The 16823-nt window shown below is 31.0% G+C and overlaps 1 protein-coding gene across 1 annotated transcript; it reads right to left on the reverse strand.

Moving 5' to 3' along the window:
* Positions 1-32: 32 nt before the first annotated feature.
* On the reverse strand, positions 33-11678 carry LOC116767885 (acetylcholine receptor subunit alpha-like 1). Its single transcript, XM_032658397.2, has 5 exons — positions 11575-11678; positions 8057-8237; positions 6708-7295; positions 5801-6076; positions 33-5733 (listed from the first exon to the last, which is right to left on the reverse strand). Exons 2-5 carry the CDS (start codon positions 8207-8209, stop codon positions 5521-5523), a joined length of 1230 nt encoding a protein of 409 aa, XP_032514288.2. The 5' UTR covers positions 8210-8237; positions 11575-11678; the 3' UTR covers positions 33-5520.
* Between the last annotated feature and the right edge of the window lie 5145 nt (positions 11679-16823).

Consider the following 16823-nt stretch of genomic DNA (forward strand, 5'->3'; position numbering starts at 1 on the left):
TTAATATTTTTAGTTTACTATTATAATACATTTCAATATTAGCATTAAGAAGTCATGGGTGTATTCATAGTATGTTGTAGTGCTTTTAATTGTAACATTACAAAATGGGACTTAATATTAAGTTATGTATAATTATTCTCCGTTCCTTATACAATAGCATCTAAAAACTAAGTATGTTACAAGTAGAGCCCCATACATTTTGAGCTATTATGACTTATTGAGATTATAGTGCGTACCTTATACTAGAGTGGCAAAAATTAATTGTCACTGTTGCACAGAACGATCGAATTAATACTATTCTAAGTTAATGATTATTGAATTTTTCTATTACTTTGTTATCTTATATTAAAATGAATTTAGGAATTCGTGTATCTATCTATTAACAATAATTTTGTTATATTAATATAATGGTGTTCGTTTTGCGTTCGCCATTTTCAACGGTCGCATTATTAGTCTGAAAATTGTGATGAATTTTAACTGTATAGTTGTATTTAACAGATTATAGATAAACGAGGAAAAATATTATGTTCAAATCAATAATATCTTACTTTTAAACCTTTATAACAGCCTATGAAGGTTTAATTCATCTCAAATTTCCAAACAAATATGCCGTTACTCGTGACTAGAAATGTGAAATAAAATTTTTAATATAACACAAAATCATTAACCCTAGTAGTAGAGGACATAACTTACATTACATTAACAATTTATATTAAGAAATCTGAAAGTTATGCTACATTCCCGCCAACGCGGCTCAAACAAAGAAACTAGATTACTAACGATTACAATAATACATACTGTATGGTATAAATATAGCACAAAGAAAAAAGAATTTTCATATTTCATTAAATAGTGCTAATTAAATATAAGGCACAAAGAAATTATTCTTTTATGAAGTAGCTGTTAATTACAATTAGGTAAATAATAATTGTTCAAGGAACGCACCAAATCTATTGTTATACGAATTCAGTGAGATACCGTTTGAGAATTTTAATTATATAAACATGGGACATTTTTTTTAATATTATTAAATGTGTCATCATATGCGATATATTTACCAGTTTACTCATAACTTATTGATAATGTTTGCGTAGATTTGGCGCATACTGCAGTATACAAGCAAATATTAATGAGAGATCCATAACAAATGTTTGATAACGAAAATTGTATCGACGAAGCGTATACAATACATTTATCATTAAAACAACTAAAATTAATTTTAAAGGTACATTAATAGATATATATCTGTATTTACATCTAATCGTGTTGGAAGCTCAACGCAAATTGTGTGGTATTATACTTATTTATAATTATTACGATCTATTTCTAATATATAACCTATGAAGAGGAAATTGAAAATTTTGATCTTAATATAGGGGGGAAGAAGCTACAAATAAAATGAAAAAAGACACAGCTTGTCAGGGGATTCGATAAATAACAAGGTGCATCTCTCCAGCCTTACAATTCGATCTACGGGTAATACTATTTCTCGGAAAGGTGTAGCGATAACTTAATTTCAATCTTTCAACCGGTTAGTGTTCTGTAAGTACTAAAAGGAATAAATAAAAATTTTACATTACGTCACGTTTGGAAGACGTTTGATTAAACACGTGAATACGACTAACTTACGTCGATATTAAATGCATAGTATATAGTTACAAAGAATATTTAATGTATAAAATGTGTGTGCAATAAAACATATGCGAATGTGTCGTAGAAGAAACTGCTATACGAAACTCTATATCTCGATCAACCTAATTATAAAGCGTTACGGATTATCGTCAACCATTCAAAAAACTAAAACTTAAATTTACGGATATAATGAATGGCGTCAAAATAATAAAATCACTTAGAACATAACTTTATTGCTGAATGATATAATCCTTATGGATAAATAAAATGTACTACGCTACGCATCTAATTTTATACTAAGGGTACAGTGAAAGGAACGTAGAAAAATAACTTGTCAATTTAATATTATTTTAAATTTCTATGTTGATCAGCTATATTTACATGTCAACACCTCGGTTACCTTGATACTTAAAATTACTGACAGCCATGTGATAGCTGACTATGAGCTCATAGTCCCATCACGCGTTGCAAACAAATTCGATGCATTTCAAGAAATAAAATACGACAAGAACATATTAAATTATAACAATACAAAAGAAATGGCATTTAATGAAAACCTTATTAAAAATTCAAGGCTACGTGTACATTATTTTTGATTTGATGGTCTTTCTTTGTTCTCTCTTTCATTATGGGTACAATTCCATCAAGTTGTATAAAGAAGCTAATCGTGAAAGTATATCATAAATAATATTGAACTGTTCGAATTAATGATTTACATTTTAACCGATAACCATTTAAGCAGCAAATTTGTCGTACATCGCGCTTACGAACCGACTCATTCGTCCACTAACTCTAATAAACATTGAGAAGCTAAAACACCACTTAAACATTACATACTTAACCACGATCAACTTACTTACGGTGTGACTAGCGTTATTTATTGTTAATTTATTATTTACCTATCTACAACCAGATACACTTCACTACATTATCTTACCCGTTTATCACCCGAAACATGCATATACAGACATACAAGTAAATATAACGATCCTCTAACAACCAAAGAACAGGTTAAACATAACGGGGAAGAATACAATACGTCCGTCTTACAGACGATAACAAGAATACAACCAAAGTTACAGATCACAAGTAGTCAGAGCACGCGCGAGCTATGTTTAGACATGAAATATAAATTAAAAGGTTTTAAAATTATTAAAAATTTATTCGTTAGAATTAGGATTAAGTCATCGTTGTATTGGCTTAGCTCATCCAGTTTTAACAAATATATGACCTATGCTATATCATTAACAAACGCGTACCATTAATAAGAACCTTCAAATCTTTCAAAGATTTATCTTGAAGCGGTTCAACTTTGTGTTGCATTAACGGTTTATAACTGACATTATGTCCATGCTCTCTTTGACACATTGTTATGTACATCGCTTTTATTCCTAACCAACTAACTACCATCCATATTTTTCAGTACACTTATGACAACTTGTGTCTAAATATTAGCCTACGGTGTTTTAGAAAATCTATCTATTATATAATTTGCAGTCATATAAAAATAACAACAGACCGTTTATTTCCTAGCAAATATCTACAATAAAAGTTGGATAATATCGGAATAGTGAGGGAAGCCTGTGGACTTAACTAATTATATTAATGACAATATTTCTATATTGGTGTGTGTTTCGGTGCGTGCAATAGCACATGCCTACTCTCTTTTATAGTCGTGAACATATTCGAAATTAATTTTAATAATATTATTAATTTAAACAATTCCTTCCAAAAATTCCATTGACGATAAAACTGGTGGGTTCCACACAAAGTCGCCGTTTGCGGCAGCTTTTGTTGCAAAGAATGAAAGACCTCACAAGAATAGAAGGATTTGTATGTAGTGTGTTGCCAGTTATCTTTATAGAGGCCTCGGAGTCTATGATGTAGATTCATATATTAATATTAAGGGCTGTGAATCTCATCCACTATACGACCACCAGATCTAATATTTTCAACCTTTAGCGAGCGTCGGGGGATTGCTTGAACAAGCACCATCCGAGTCCATATTCCATGCGACTAACGCATTTACAATATCTAATCTACTTTAGCCGATGCTTCGTGAGCACGAACAGCTATACATCCAATAACACTTATTATTTAATTAAGACGAAACACACAAAAAACCATTAGAAAACACAGTTTTAATTATTTTTTTGCTATAATCATCCCTGTTTTCCTAACTGCGCAGTTGATCTCATTAAAATATCAATAGTCTCAGAGTAAACTAGGTTAATCTAATCATTATTATGAATTACTTTGACATATCAAATACGCGGCTCGAAATATTTTTTTTTCATTTTTAGACGAAAGGCTACTTTACCCTAAATGATGGGTCGAAGTGACGTATCATGCAACGTTTACATAAAAGGTTATTTAAATGATGTTGAAATACAACCTACCTAATACATTATGATCGTGATTCAGTTATGAACAAAAGGATACAACTACAACATATAATTTATCTAGATACATATTACAGTTACACTATCCTTAGTTACATATTAATTTCACCAACCTCAACAATGATAATATATTTAAAATTGTTAAAGTGCCGATAAGTGATTATAATACGTTACAATCTGTGAAAAAGTGGGAATAAAAATCAGGGGAAGAAAGTTGTTTACTAATTTACCCTGTACTCTAGGATTAATGAAACATGTTATTTATAAATTAACCTGAAAAGGTTTGCGAACGTATTCGGAAAAGTATCAGTCGTTGCTTTGTAGGGTAAGCATATTTTAGATGTCAATGAACAAGCATACTTAAAACACGAACGGTTGATAGCTCTTAAAAATTAATAATAGTTATTTGGCATTACATCCGAAATGTAGTTGGCATTATTTGGCACCTTTAAAAATTTAATTAAACAAGTTATCAAACTATCTAAGAATATCGAATATTATAAAAAATTTAATACAATTGGCAGTCAATTGCGTTTATAAATATATTTAATCAAACAATACTATCACCGTCGCACGTGACATATAACTAATTTTGGCAATAGAATACCTATTATTAATATGAGTATTCATCATATCAGATGTATAGGCTTACCTAATATATCTACAGTCACTTATTTATTATAACTACAGGGAAATTACGATTCGTCATTTTATAGATATTGTCCTTATGATTTTTACGCGAGTACGTAGTTTACAAAATACTAGATGTACATAATATATATAATACTGTCTTCAAATCATCGGTTAATACTAAGTATACACTACATTGTCCAACTCAAAACGAGGACGTTTTCAAGAAACTGTAGATACGTTTGATTTATATTTATATAATAAGGGAAAAGTACATCTTACGTTAATTACTTAATAATTACGAAATTGAGCTCGTTTATTCGAATTAAACCTTATTATGGTAAGTGTGTGACAAAATTTCTTTCCACATTTCGAATACGCAACACAACTTTACAAGAAAGTAATACAATCTCTATAAGTAAACTTTTTAACGTTCTTTGTGCGTCATATTAAACAACATTTGAAAAAGAAAGAATATCATAAAAATAAAAATAAAAAAAATACGCTTATGAATTACATAGTTACATTAATACAGCCATTCAAATATAAAAAAATACTGACGGCAAATTTGACGTCAACATAACGTGGCTATGTTGTGAGGTTTCTCCGTTCTTGTTTTGACTATCGACGGACACAGTCTCACAAAGAGTTTGTATATAAAAGACGGTTTTAGACACTCAAGCGGCGTGTATACGTCCCGCGGCGCACCAAGCGCTTGGCACCACACTGAGCACAAAACATGTTCTCGCCTCAAAGTTCCCCCCCGGGAGCTTTACATTGATCATCCGTGCCACCACATAACGATTAGCTCCCAGAACGTCTTCGGCGGCGAGTGACCGAAGACGTAAGACGAATTTCAGAGACCCGGGTCACCCTCGGAACCCATTTTAAGTAGCTCCAACTTTTTCTTAGCAATTTTCGAGTACAGAATATCGATGGGCTTTGTGTTATCATAAAATGTTGGCGCCCTAAATATAATGAGCGCCGTTCCCAGTACACAAGCTATCGTAAACGCAAACAGGAAAATTCTATCCAAGACCATGGCAACGTATTTCCAATCATCCTCCACCTAAGAAATAAAATAAAATTATTTTGCTTTTCAGAGAATGAGAAAAAAAACAAGTCAATTTACTTACACTTTCAAACTTATCCTTATTTTTTACATGCTGAGCAATAAATCTGGAACCTTCTATCGTTTTTTCCATTTCTCTAACAAAAGGTTTTTCAAACGATGGACTACCATCATCGAGCTCTATTCGACAAGGTGATCCTGGAGGTGGGGAAAACAACTCATCGTCACCTCCCGGAGGAGGTGGAGGAGACGGTGGCATACCTGGTAGCTCATATTCTTCACATCCCCACTCTTTAAATTTTCCATCCATGTCGTCTTCACCAAACACGTCCGTAAGAACCTACGAAATAAATATTAATTAATAACAAATATAGAAGTAATTTAAAAACAGTCTTATCCGATATATTGATATTAAAGCTTCAGTAAGGGTTCAACGAGATTCTTGTAATGTCGTAGTTTAAGCTGACACACAATTAAGTTGGAGTGTAGGTCTCGGTTTCAGGCCATGTCTGCCGGCTCGTATATCGCGATCCGTCCGCAGTCACCAGAGAAACATAAATAAGGGAGGCCGTGCGCGCTCGTTAAGCCCCCCGGCATTGAGTAATAAAGGAAAATCGAAATGAAATAAAATTGGGTTGGAATTTTCAAGATACCAACGGAAATGTTCTGTTACAATATTTTTGGAAGTATTTTATAACGAAGTGTGTGGTTAAAGATAATTAAAATTGTAACTGCTAAAGGACTTACGAGTTTATATCAGTTATATTGAATCTACTCCATTGTTCATACTTTGAATAAAGCAGTAAGAAAATAGTTTGTATCATTGTTTGCATACAAAGGTTAACATTACCGCTTTTTTTATATTATAATATAATTTCAGGGCATAGTGATATATATAAAACTATTGTGATAACTTAGCTGTTTTGAATTTAGTAAATAATGTGTGTAAAAGAGATAAATTTATTATTTACCTCAGAGGGTTTATCATTTTCGTCATCATCGGGTGGTTTTTCTGGCCTTTGTATACATAATATTCGGGGTAAAAAATCAATAAAGACTTTTCGTACCCAAGGAGCCATGTGGTGAGTTACTGGTGATCTAAAATTTACGTTTAGCACCACGATAGTGACAACGACCGATAATGTTACAAGCATCATTGTAAATAGCAAATATTTTCCTAATAAAGGAACAGTGAGCGAAGTGGGTGGAATAATTTCTGCTAACAATAAAAAGAACACGGTCAGAGAAAGTAGGATAGAGATGCAAAGTGAAATTTTTTCTCCTGAATCTGAAGGCAGATAAAAGACAAGGACTGATAAAAATGAAATTCCAACACAGGGTATGATGAGATTGACCGTATAGAAGAGGGTTTTCCTCCTAAGTGTGAGGTTGAAAATTATATCAGGATAAGGTTCTTCACAGCACGAGTAGAACTTTTCGTTCCGCGTTGCCGGTACCCGCATTATGTCCCATTCCACAGAAATGTAGTATTCCGACAAATCAATACCCATTCCTATGTGATCGGAATCTGGTGTTTGCTTTAAGTGCCTCAAGTCCACCTGGAATGATAATAACTTATAATACACTGACAATACCTCAACATTATATTAATTATTGCTTTATCTTTACCTAGTTACCTTTCACATTGTATAGTTTATATATTTTTTTTACTGATGTTCTATTTTTTGTAAATTATTGTTAATTACTTTGAAATGATAATCATAATGAAAAAAAAATATATTAAATTAATCTATCAAGCTATGCAGGCAGCAATATTATTTATGATCATAATAAAATTTTAGAAGTTGTAGCATAATTTCGTAGAATAAAATTTTATTTGTAAATATCATATGTGGTTAATAATCCTAAGTAGAAAACAGACAGATATCAAAAATCCCTAGTGGACCTAACAGTGGCGATATAAGCCGTAAACGCAAGCCTTTGCTTTATTTATGAGAAAACCGGAACCTTCTAGATTTATTGGCTTCCTCACTTGATATAGATAGATTCGTTCGTCTTTCAGCCTATCGCCAAACTCCATCCCCGAGTTTTTATAACATCCCGTCTTTCATTGCCAAGCATATCTCACCGCCCGCATTATTTATAGAACGTCAATATATTTTCTGAGATTGTATAGGGAAAAATTTTTTGAAAAAGGAAATAACATTTATCAAGGCATTTACGGTTTATTTGATTGATTTAAACACTATCAGATGATGTGACGATAAACTATTTTTATTATGAGATATTTTTATTTAGATGTTCAAATAAAGTAAAATATAAGTTTATGTAACCTTAATATCAAATTAGATTTCCTCACCGTATAGCCATCATAGCTCCATGAGCCGAACTTCATGAAACAGGTTTGTTCGTCGAAGGGGAAGTACTCCACGTCGATTTCACAAAAGGACTTATATATGGCAGGCGGTTTCCAGACAACTTTTCCGTCGTGATGTAGAATCGCTTTTGTCATAATCGTAACTTCGTAATTTCCATCCGCGCTGAAATGTTTCAAATATATATAGTATGGAACAATTTTGAGTAGCAGGTTATTCATTATATACAATTTAATCATGTAAATAAATATTATCGCTATGTCACTCATCAAACAAAATGTTTTTTCTTTTATTTTATGATAAGATTATATATTTTGTTCTTTGTGTTTTTCAACACAAATGTTCTAAATAAATTCAAACTTAATTTTAAAGAGTTAGTGTATTTATAAGCCAACGAGAAACCAGTTAGTTACATTTGGTTTATATGTACAATATATAAAATTATGCTATAACGTTTGTTGACGTAATTAACAAACTGTTAATACGTATTATATTGCTTGTTTATGCTCTGTTCTATTATGTGTAATTAACAATGTGATTGCTTTACATTGTGACTTCTGTATGTCTTTAATACTAATAACGACCAATGGATATCGGTTACAGAACTGGTTGTGGAAGGATCGTACTACGTCGGAAACCGCAAATAGCTAGCTTAGCCGGTAACTTCGATGTTTACACTGATACATTAATACCATGTATTACTATTTTACTTAGTTACTTAGGTTTTTAATGAAATCACTTATTGTACTGTCTTTTTTAAACTTGCTCTTTATTCAACAAATAAAAAAAAATACTATAATTATGTGATATGTATACGTATAAGTTATTTGTGTAAATTGGAGTAGCTTTCATTTGGAAAAAGAGGAATTCTGGTTAAAGTCATCGTGGATGGTAAATGTAAAATCGTTTAGAATATTTTTCCAATATATAATGACAGCCAACCGAAAGACATTCCCGCCATTCGCAATCATCTATAAAACCTACTTTTATTATTCATATTTATCATCGATGGTAAGTCTACAAGAAATCTTAAAAAGGCTACATATTTACATTATTTAAAAAAGGTCTTGAAATATCTATATAAACAAAATTTTAATCACAGAATATTAATTTGAAACTAATTTTTACTTTAGAGATTCCAACCTATAAGGTTAATAGTTTAAAGATTTTACAATATTTACAAAATAGCGTCAATCTAAGTAAGTAACTAAGTTTTATTTGAGTTATTACAATATCTACTTTTAATTAAAGTTAAAAATCCCATCTTATAAATATTCAGAAGTCAAAAAGTATTAATAAACTTTATCAAACTGAAGTAAACGATGAAATCTTAAATGTCAACATGAGGACAAAGCACGTAGCAAATTTACAAAATCAGTTTAAGTTAAAAACAAGCCTTCAATTTCGTTACAAGAAAACACTTCATTCAAAGACTTGACTGACTTAAGCAAATTTCGTTGTCGGCATCTCTAAAAGCGTTGTCATAGCCAAGTTTCACATCCGTGAAAATTGTCTCATAAAATACGAGCCATGTTGTCTTCCATTACGCTAACGTACCATTAAAAATAAAGTTTACAACGAATATTCGAGAGAGCTTTTAGGGCAGTCACAGGTGCATTAAACGCTAACCCCTGCCCGCTTAAATTTAAAAAATTACCGTCATATCAGACTCAATTTGTATTATGAATTTACTATAACATTAATAGGACACATAAACAGCACTAACAAGCAATACTTAAAGATTCAAAGATCGTTAAGACCTTTTTTTATTCATTTGACAAAATAATGCGTCCTGCTGTAAATACTATTTCAAAGTTTGAATTATATATTTTTATTGCACATATATATTTTAATATATTCGTCAGTCAAAATTAAATCAATGTCAAAGAAAATGTTTTTCGCTCTAGCATATCAAGGAAACGAATGTGGGGTTCCAGCGGTAATATGATTTTCAGAGAAGATATATGAAAAAAATATTTTACTCCAGTCAAATATCTATTGATATTTCGATACGGTAAAAGGCGGGAGGATGGCAGATGAAGAATGGAAGAGCCTGTGAAAGGAATATCTTATGAGAACTATATTCTGTGTGTTTAAGAAAAATTTATACATCATTACAAAACACACGTTTATTTATATAAAATATATACTATCGGTATTTCTTAATATTTATCAGAGGTCTTTGCTTCAGTCAGATCCTGCGAGGATTTGGAAAAATAGTTAACCTAACCAGTCTTCTGGTTAGTATAGCTTTATTTCAAATGCGGTAACAGAGTACCATTGCCTTTTATTTACTCTTGGATGTTGATCTTTAAGTTTCTTTTCACATAAGTAAAAATCTTAACACTTTAACCTGTAATGAAATCTTTTTAAATGTAATCTTGTTCTCTCTTTAAATAAATTGCAACTCCTCTTCGACTTTCTAACTACAAAGGCAAAAGTTCTCGGCTACTAATTCTTCATTTATTTCTTTGCAATTACAGTTGAAAGAAGCATTTGTTCCCGTTTGATGCGATTTAGTTAGTGTTTATCGTACCATGTTTAATACCACCTTGAAGCTATTTAGATTAAAGCCTGAACTTATCGTGAATTTCGCTCGACTAAGTTCAGGCACATTTTTGTAATGCTGTTATCTGCCCAAGTTGAAATTCGACTCTATGCAAAGTGAAATAAATACTGTGTTCCCTTGAAGTAGTTATGGGTTGCGTAAATGTACCGAAACGTCGATAAGCTACTAATAACAATTGGATGTAACTAAGATGACCTCATTGCTATTAGATTTAAGAATTTATTGAACTGAATTCGTTTTTTCTAATTAATTTCTCATTAACTCTTATTTCAGTATTCTGTTTAAATTAACTTTTGAATTAAAATAATTGGAGCCAAAAGATACAATTTGATTACAAAATAAAATAGACGCTTTTAAGGTCTTTGCTATGCAATTTACACAATAAAATATCAGGGAGACAACTTTTGCATCATGAAAGAGAGTTGCGAGTAGTATATTTGTTGTGGTTTCGATAAACTTGTAAAGTCATGGTGATAATGCAAAATAATGGCAGTCGTCGGGGAAAATACAGAGATAAGGGGACCAGGAAATAAAATCGCATTTTATAGACAAAGTTTGCTTTTATTGAAAGAAATTGGACTAGTAAAAGTTGGGATAGCGGACGCAGGTTGCTGTGAAGTTTCCTAAATTGATTTCACAGTAAATAGTCCTTGAGTTAGATTAATGTTTGGGTTTGTTCGTAGGACCTTAAGGTCTTTTAGGTTAAACGAAAGTAACAGCGTCCAATATTTTCATTACACGGGTCTCACAATGTACTGGATTTACTAAATGAGACAATATTACCTATTGATAAAGTTGTCCCGTATTTATCCAAGTTAAATTTTTAGTGTTCTGGTGGCCTTTAATAAATGTGATAATTTTAATGATAGTATTATTATTTCCCATGGTGTTGTTGTTTGTACTTGTATAAATTTAAATCTTGTTTATACTTACTTATTATATAAAACGATGTCTGGTAACCATATGTGTTCTGATGGCACGTGCAGGGTGTCAACTCCTCCATAATCGTCCGGGTTCCATTTTAATTTGTAGTCATTCCATTCCTGGTAAAAAAAATAATCTTAAATAAATGAAGTACCACATTTTCATAAGGCTTCTGTTTTTTTATATGGAATGATGTGGATGTCAGGGTAAAAGTATTTAATTTCAGATAACATCCTTAAGCTACAGGTTCCTAAATATTAGTTCTTAATTAATGTTTACAGATTTGTCTTTGTTGTTTATATTTTAGGTCAATTTTGTTGACAGCCGCTTGCTTGTGTCATTACTAAAACATCATTAAGGTCTTGTCCACTTATATCCCGGAAGTCCATTCCATCTGAGCGTTTAACTTCAGATGCCTTCGGGCTACGTATATTCTAGAAAGTGGTCTTAAAAGAGTTTTCGCTGAGCCCAAATAAATCCGGTCTGTTGGCTTAGAACCGTTAGCGTCGGAAATTGCGGGGTCTTATTAGATTCCGGCTCCAAACGTCGATTGGATGGGTGTAAGTGAAAATAGACTTGGCCATTTTTCACTTGTCAGTATCGTCATCTTAAACATTGAATAATGTGTTTATTATTTTATTTTCACATTATTTTCTAACGGATTTTTTCAAAAGCTTACCTTGGTTCAATTTTTTTTTTAGTTTAGGCTTGATGTTACTCTCGGAAAATTATTGTTTTTGACTTAAACGGTATCTATATTTTTCGGAATATAATAAATATGGATGAATGGTTGTCACACTACATGTATAAGAATTAACTACTGCTTTAAATATTTTCGGATAGTTATTTAATCACGATTTACAATGCAGCAATAATAGCTATTCCGAATAAAATGTATTTAAAATAAGGCTCCTTAAAACAACTGAATGGCTGCTTCATGAAACTCAATTATTATTTTAGCGGGCTTTGTACATTAAATGTAATTACTGTTGGTAAAACTCAATTTAAATTTGACGACGTGGCCTTAATTTGGAAGCGTCTTTCTAAAAAATCACATATGGGTATAATAATGTCGATATCTGAAGTCATAGAAACGTTTGGCGTTGTAATCCTGGTGTAACCGAGCATTCAAACGGCTTAGATTGACGTCGTGTTGATTTAAAATGTTTAAGTTTGTTACTTTCGTTTGTTTGTACGGGCTATGTTTAATTTTTTTATGAATACTATTATAAAAACAGCTAACTAAGACAAACCGGGTCTGTGGACTCAAGGTTACGGTATATTTACATGGGTAGAATTAATAACCTAAACGAACGTAATAAAAATAGGAATAATTTAATCAAACCGGATTACGATGATTGTCAATTAGTTTTAAAGGAACAGCAAAGATATTAGTTTGTTAATCTCCAGCCTGTATTAAAAGAATGTATCTAGAGCTATGCCGAGATACTTTTTTAATAAATGGAAGGAAAGAATGTAAAAATATATATTTTTGCTTATTAAGGCCGAAGGTATAAAGAAAATAAATATTGAGAATATTCTTAAAAATAAATTTAAATAAATATTTGTGCTCAATATGACGTATTAGGATTTGAAGCACAAATCAAAATAAAACAAATTTATCTCATCGTAGTATGAAAAACAACGAAGTTAAACCAATTCTGAGTATTTTCGAAAACAAAATACGCTGCAAGTTTCTGCTGTTCGCAAGAATGTAACGTGGAACCAGGTTAATAAACTATTGAAAAATGTTATTGAACTTTCGGCTTTGCTCTTTCGTTTAGTTATGTAATATTTTTCATCCAAATATATCTTTCACAAACTGCCAAAATTCTAATCTATTTAATTTCTTTAGAGCTCAATCACGAACAGAGTAACGATTTTATGTTGTTAAAATATTTGATGATTATTGTAAAAGAGATTTTTGATAGAATAATAAAAAAATATGACATCTTAAAAGATTAGCTTAGAAACAAAATATAACAAGAGACGTCTATTAGTATAAAAAGTTGTGACTTCGCAAAGTTAAAACCATTGTGAAGTTTCATTGGCTCTAAAACTCTTTGGCCCGTAAATGATTTATTAAAAATTTTATGGAGGACGTAGATAAATGATCTACTCATGTTAACCTTAGTCATAGGTTTTAAAATGTGTTTTATAAATCCTACCAATATACGAAAGGATATATAGATATTTTTTCCTATTAAAATTGTACTGAATCCATTTTGTAAAATTTTATATTGCTTGCGTTTAAAGATAACGCAAAAGAAAAATTTCATACGTACTTTGATTATCTTAAGAGTACCTGCAGGCAGTACAACCTTTGAACACATAAAGATTTTCCGTTTATCTATCTTTAGTATCATGTTTGTTGTGACAATAGAGAATAAAATAGAAGTATTTTAGAACTTAGTTTATTTATATAGGTAACGAGAAAGCTTCTTAACAATAATATTGTGAGTCACGTACACTACACATGTCCTTTTATCTTTCACTACAAAAAGTATCAGGATTAAACTGGGGAAAATACATCAAAAGATCGCTGACAACTAAGTTCATATAAAATTCAACGACACAGCATCGGCCTATATGTGAGGAATTTCTAGTTAGCTCGTATTACTTAGCACACAAGGTTAGAATTTGCCATCCCTTTCTCTCACAGGAAAAACTTTCTCCCTCGTTGGTCAAGTTTCTCCCTTTTGGACCTTTTATATCATAAATCATTGGGGACTTAACATGCACTTAACACGTTTTCGAGTAACGACATGCAAATCATTTGGATATAAAAGTTCAAGACTAAAAAAAAAATTGTAAAATATCCGTAAGTACGCCACACTATAATTTAGTACAACTTTTAAAAAGTAGCAGACAAAGCATGATCAAGAATTTAATAAAACTGTAATAAATTTTAATGTTATTATTCAATGTCATTGTTTTTGAACGCTACATCTGTAGTAATTATTATCTTTTGTCTTTCTTCTGCTTTTACTAATGTTTACTACTGAAGCTTAATAGTGTTCCTTCCTATCACGTTACTAACTTTGGAAGGGGAATGTAAGTTACCCTCCCGATAATAAAAATGTTATGATCATCGAACCCAAGTTTATGATTTATTTATTCCGCTTTCTTCAGTTCCCGGTTTCTGCAAGATATATATCTTTTCTGTAATAAAATGGTAATCCAATACACAAAACCACTCAAAAGGTAAAAACAAACTTTTCATTCTCACTGAACAAAACACGTTGGAAATTAGTTGGATCTCGAATTATACTTTGTGTTTATCGCCTCAGCACTACTTGAAATATTGCAGTTCGTTTCATAATAGAAGTTTGATAGCATTAAGAGAAATTTAGATTTTTAAACATGAACTTTCAATAACAGCATTGAAAGTTATAAAACTAATCGTCTTGTTGTTACCTGAAAAAGTGTCTTAGGATTCGGAATTTACAAAAAAATTATATTGCTATAAACTATCTTAAAGTAAAGCTTTATTTATTTAAGATCATCCTACGTGTGGAACATGAAATCCATTTATGTTGGAGCTAGTAAAAAGCACGTGCAAGGATATATAAAAAAGAGAGATTGACAAATTAACTTTTACATATAGCAGTGACCTCAATGATTCCTAAAGAAGAGAACAATAGCAATAAAATGGGGATGTACATCGACATTTTCTATTAGTTACAAGGGTGACAACTTGAAAGAAAGGGACGTCTTTCTTGCGACGTCAATTCCCGACTGGACTACGATCATTTGTCAGGAAAGTGACTTGACAGAGTGACTTACACCAAATTATTGTTAAGATGTCAATGGTTTTTCGGAATTTTGCTATCCGTAATTTACATATAACTCATTCCAACGTATAAATCATGTAGTTAGTGTGATATGTATGATTATATATAGTATATATCATATACACATTAGTATATTATATAGTATGATATCTTTTTTAATTTTAATAATCTATTGATAACAATTTTTGCGAAATGCTCCGTCTAATTTGGCCCTGTTAAAAACTAAAATTGAATAAATGAAAAAAGCAATTTTTGTGTACATTATTTTATCGAACAAATAATAATTATAATAAAAGTAATAAGACATATTTATTTCATTAGTAAGTGAATGCGAAAAAATTTCAAGTCATGTTCTCACGTAATATTTATTGCCCAATGTATTAAATTGTTTGGTAATATTTTATTACATGTAAAACATTAGCAACCTCTAGCATATGACCGTTTGTTAAAGACATTAAAATTGACGAGAGAAAACTACTAAAAAATTTAATTCTTAAATGAATTAACGTTCTTGTCGTGCTTACCTGTTCTACCCAAACGTTCGTTGTCATAATTTGATTCTTAAGATTCTGAAAAGAGAGAAAAGTGAAATTAATCAGTGTACAAAAACTCATCAAACATTACACAACATACATTTAAAATTAAACAAGGAAATATAATGTCAGTCAACACGATATACGTTGACATAAAAAATAGGTTTTATACCCTCATGTTTTTAAATTAAATCGTTTACATACAAAAGACACACGGAGTTATAAAATGTTTGGTAATAAAATAACTTGAGAGTATAAAAATATAATAAATTTAAATAAGAATCAACAGCCGTATTATGTAATAGTTGGATCATAGTTAAAGTCAGCGAGGCTTGAGTGGGAGTTGAGGCAGTTTAATGAAATTTCTCGCAAACAATCGAACAAAGTTAACTCAGTTTTGATATATAACCGAGGGTTGCCGATATCATCTTTGTTCACAGTTCGAGATAATGGAAACTTTGTCGAATTTATTTTCTTAATTTGGTATTTCTCTTGCTCTCTGAACTCTCGAGTACATCTTATACAAAAGGTAGTTGAAGAATATGCAGTGTAATAAAATGTAACAAGCAATTATTCTTATAAGAATATATGTCGAGAATTTCAATTGAATTGAATAAAAAAAAAACAATTCTCCGGAGCGTTCAATATAATTACAGGAAGGTATTCCATTGGAAACAGTTTTATAATCTCAGTGGAGTTCAAAACTTAGGAAGGAATGCAATTTTATCCAGTCATGTGAAGGCTTTGTAATTAAATGAATAATCTCCAAGTATCTAACTTTAGAAGTTCCAAAGGTTTTCGTTACTGCTTTTTCTTACTATCGTTTCAATACTTTTGTAATATTTAAGATTTTAACAATTGAATCTGAAAAATATATTATTTCACAAAATTCAAATGTTTGTTACATTTTTAATTGATGTAATATTTCCGA

Source organism: Danaus plexippus, chromosome 19 (assembly GCF_018135715.1).
Source record: "Danaus plexippus chromosome 19, MEX_DaPlex, whole genome shotgun sequence".
In the NCBI taxonomy this organism is placed as follows: domain Eukaryota; kingdom Metazoa; phylum Arthropoda; class Insecta; order Lepidoptera; family Nymphalidae; genus Danaus; species Danaus plexippus.

What these genes read in the sequence shown, in the direction of transcription:
- LOC116767885 (XM_032658397.2), bottom strand. Translation starts at nt 8,209, where the DNA reads ATGACAAAAGCGATTCTACATCACGACGGAAAAGTTGTCTGGAAACCG. An exon ending in AAAATGATAAACCCTCTGAG is followed by an intron (nt 6,077 to 6,707) that starts GTAAATAATAAA and finishes TTTATTTCGTAG; the next exon opens with GTTCTTACGGACGTGTTTGG. An exon ending in ATAAGGATAAGTTTGAAAGT is followed by an intron (nt 5,734 to 5,800) that starts GTAAGTAAATTG and finishes TTTATTTCTTAG; the next exon opens with GTGGAGGATGATTGGAAATA.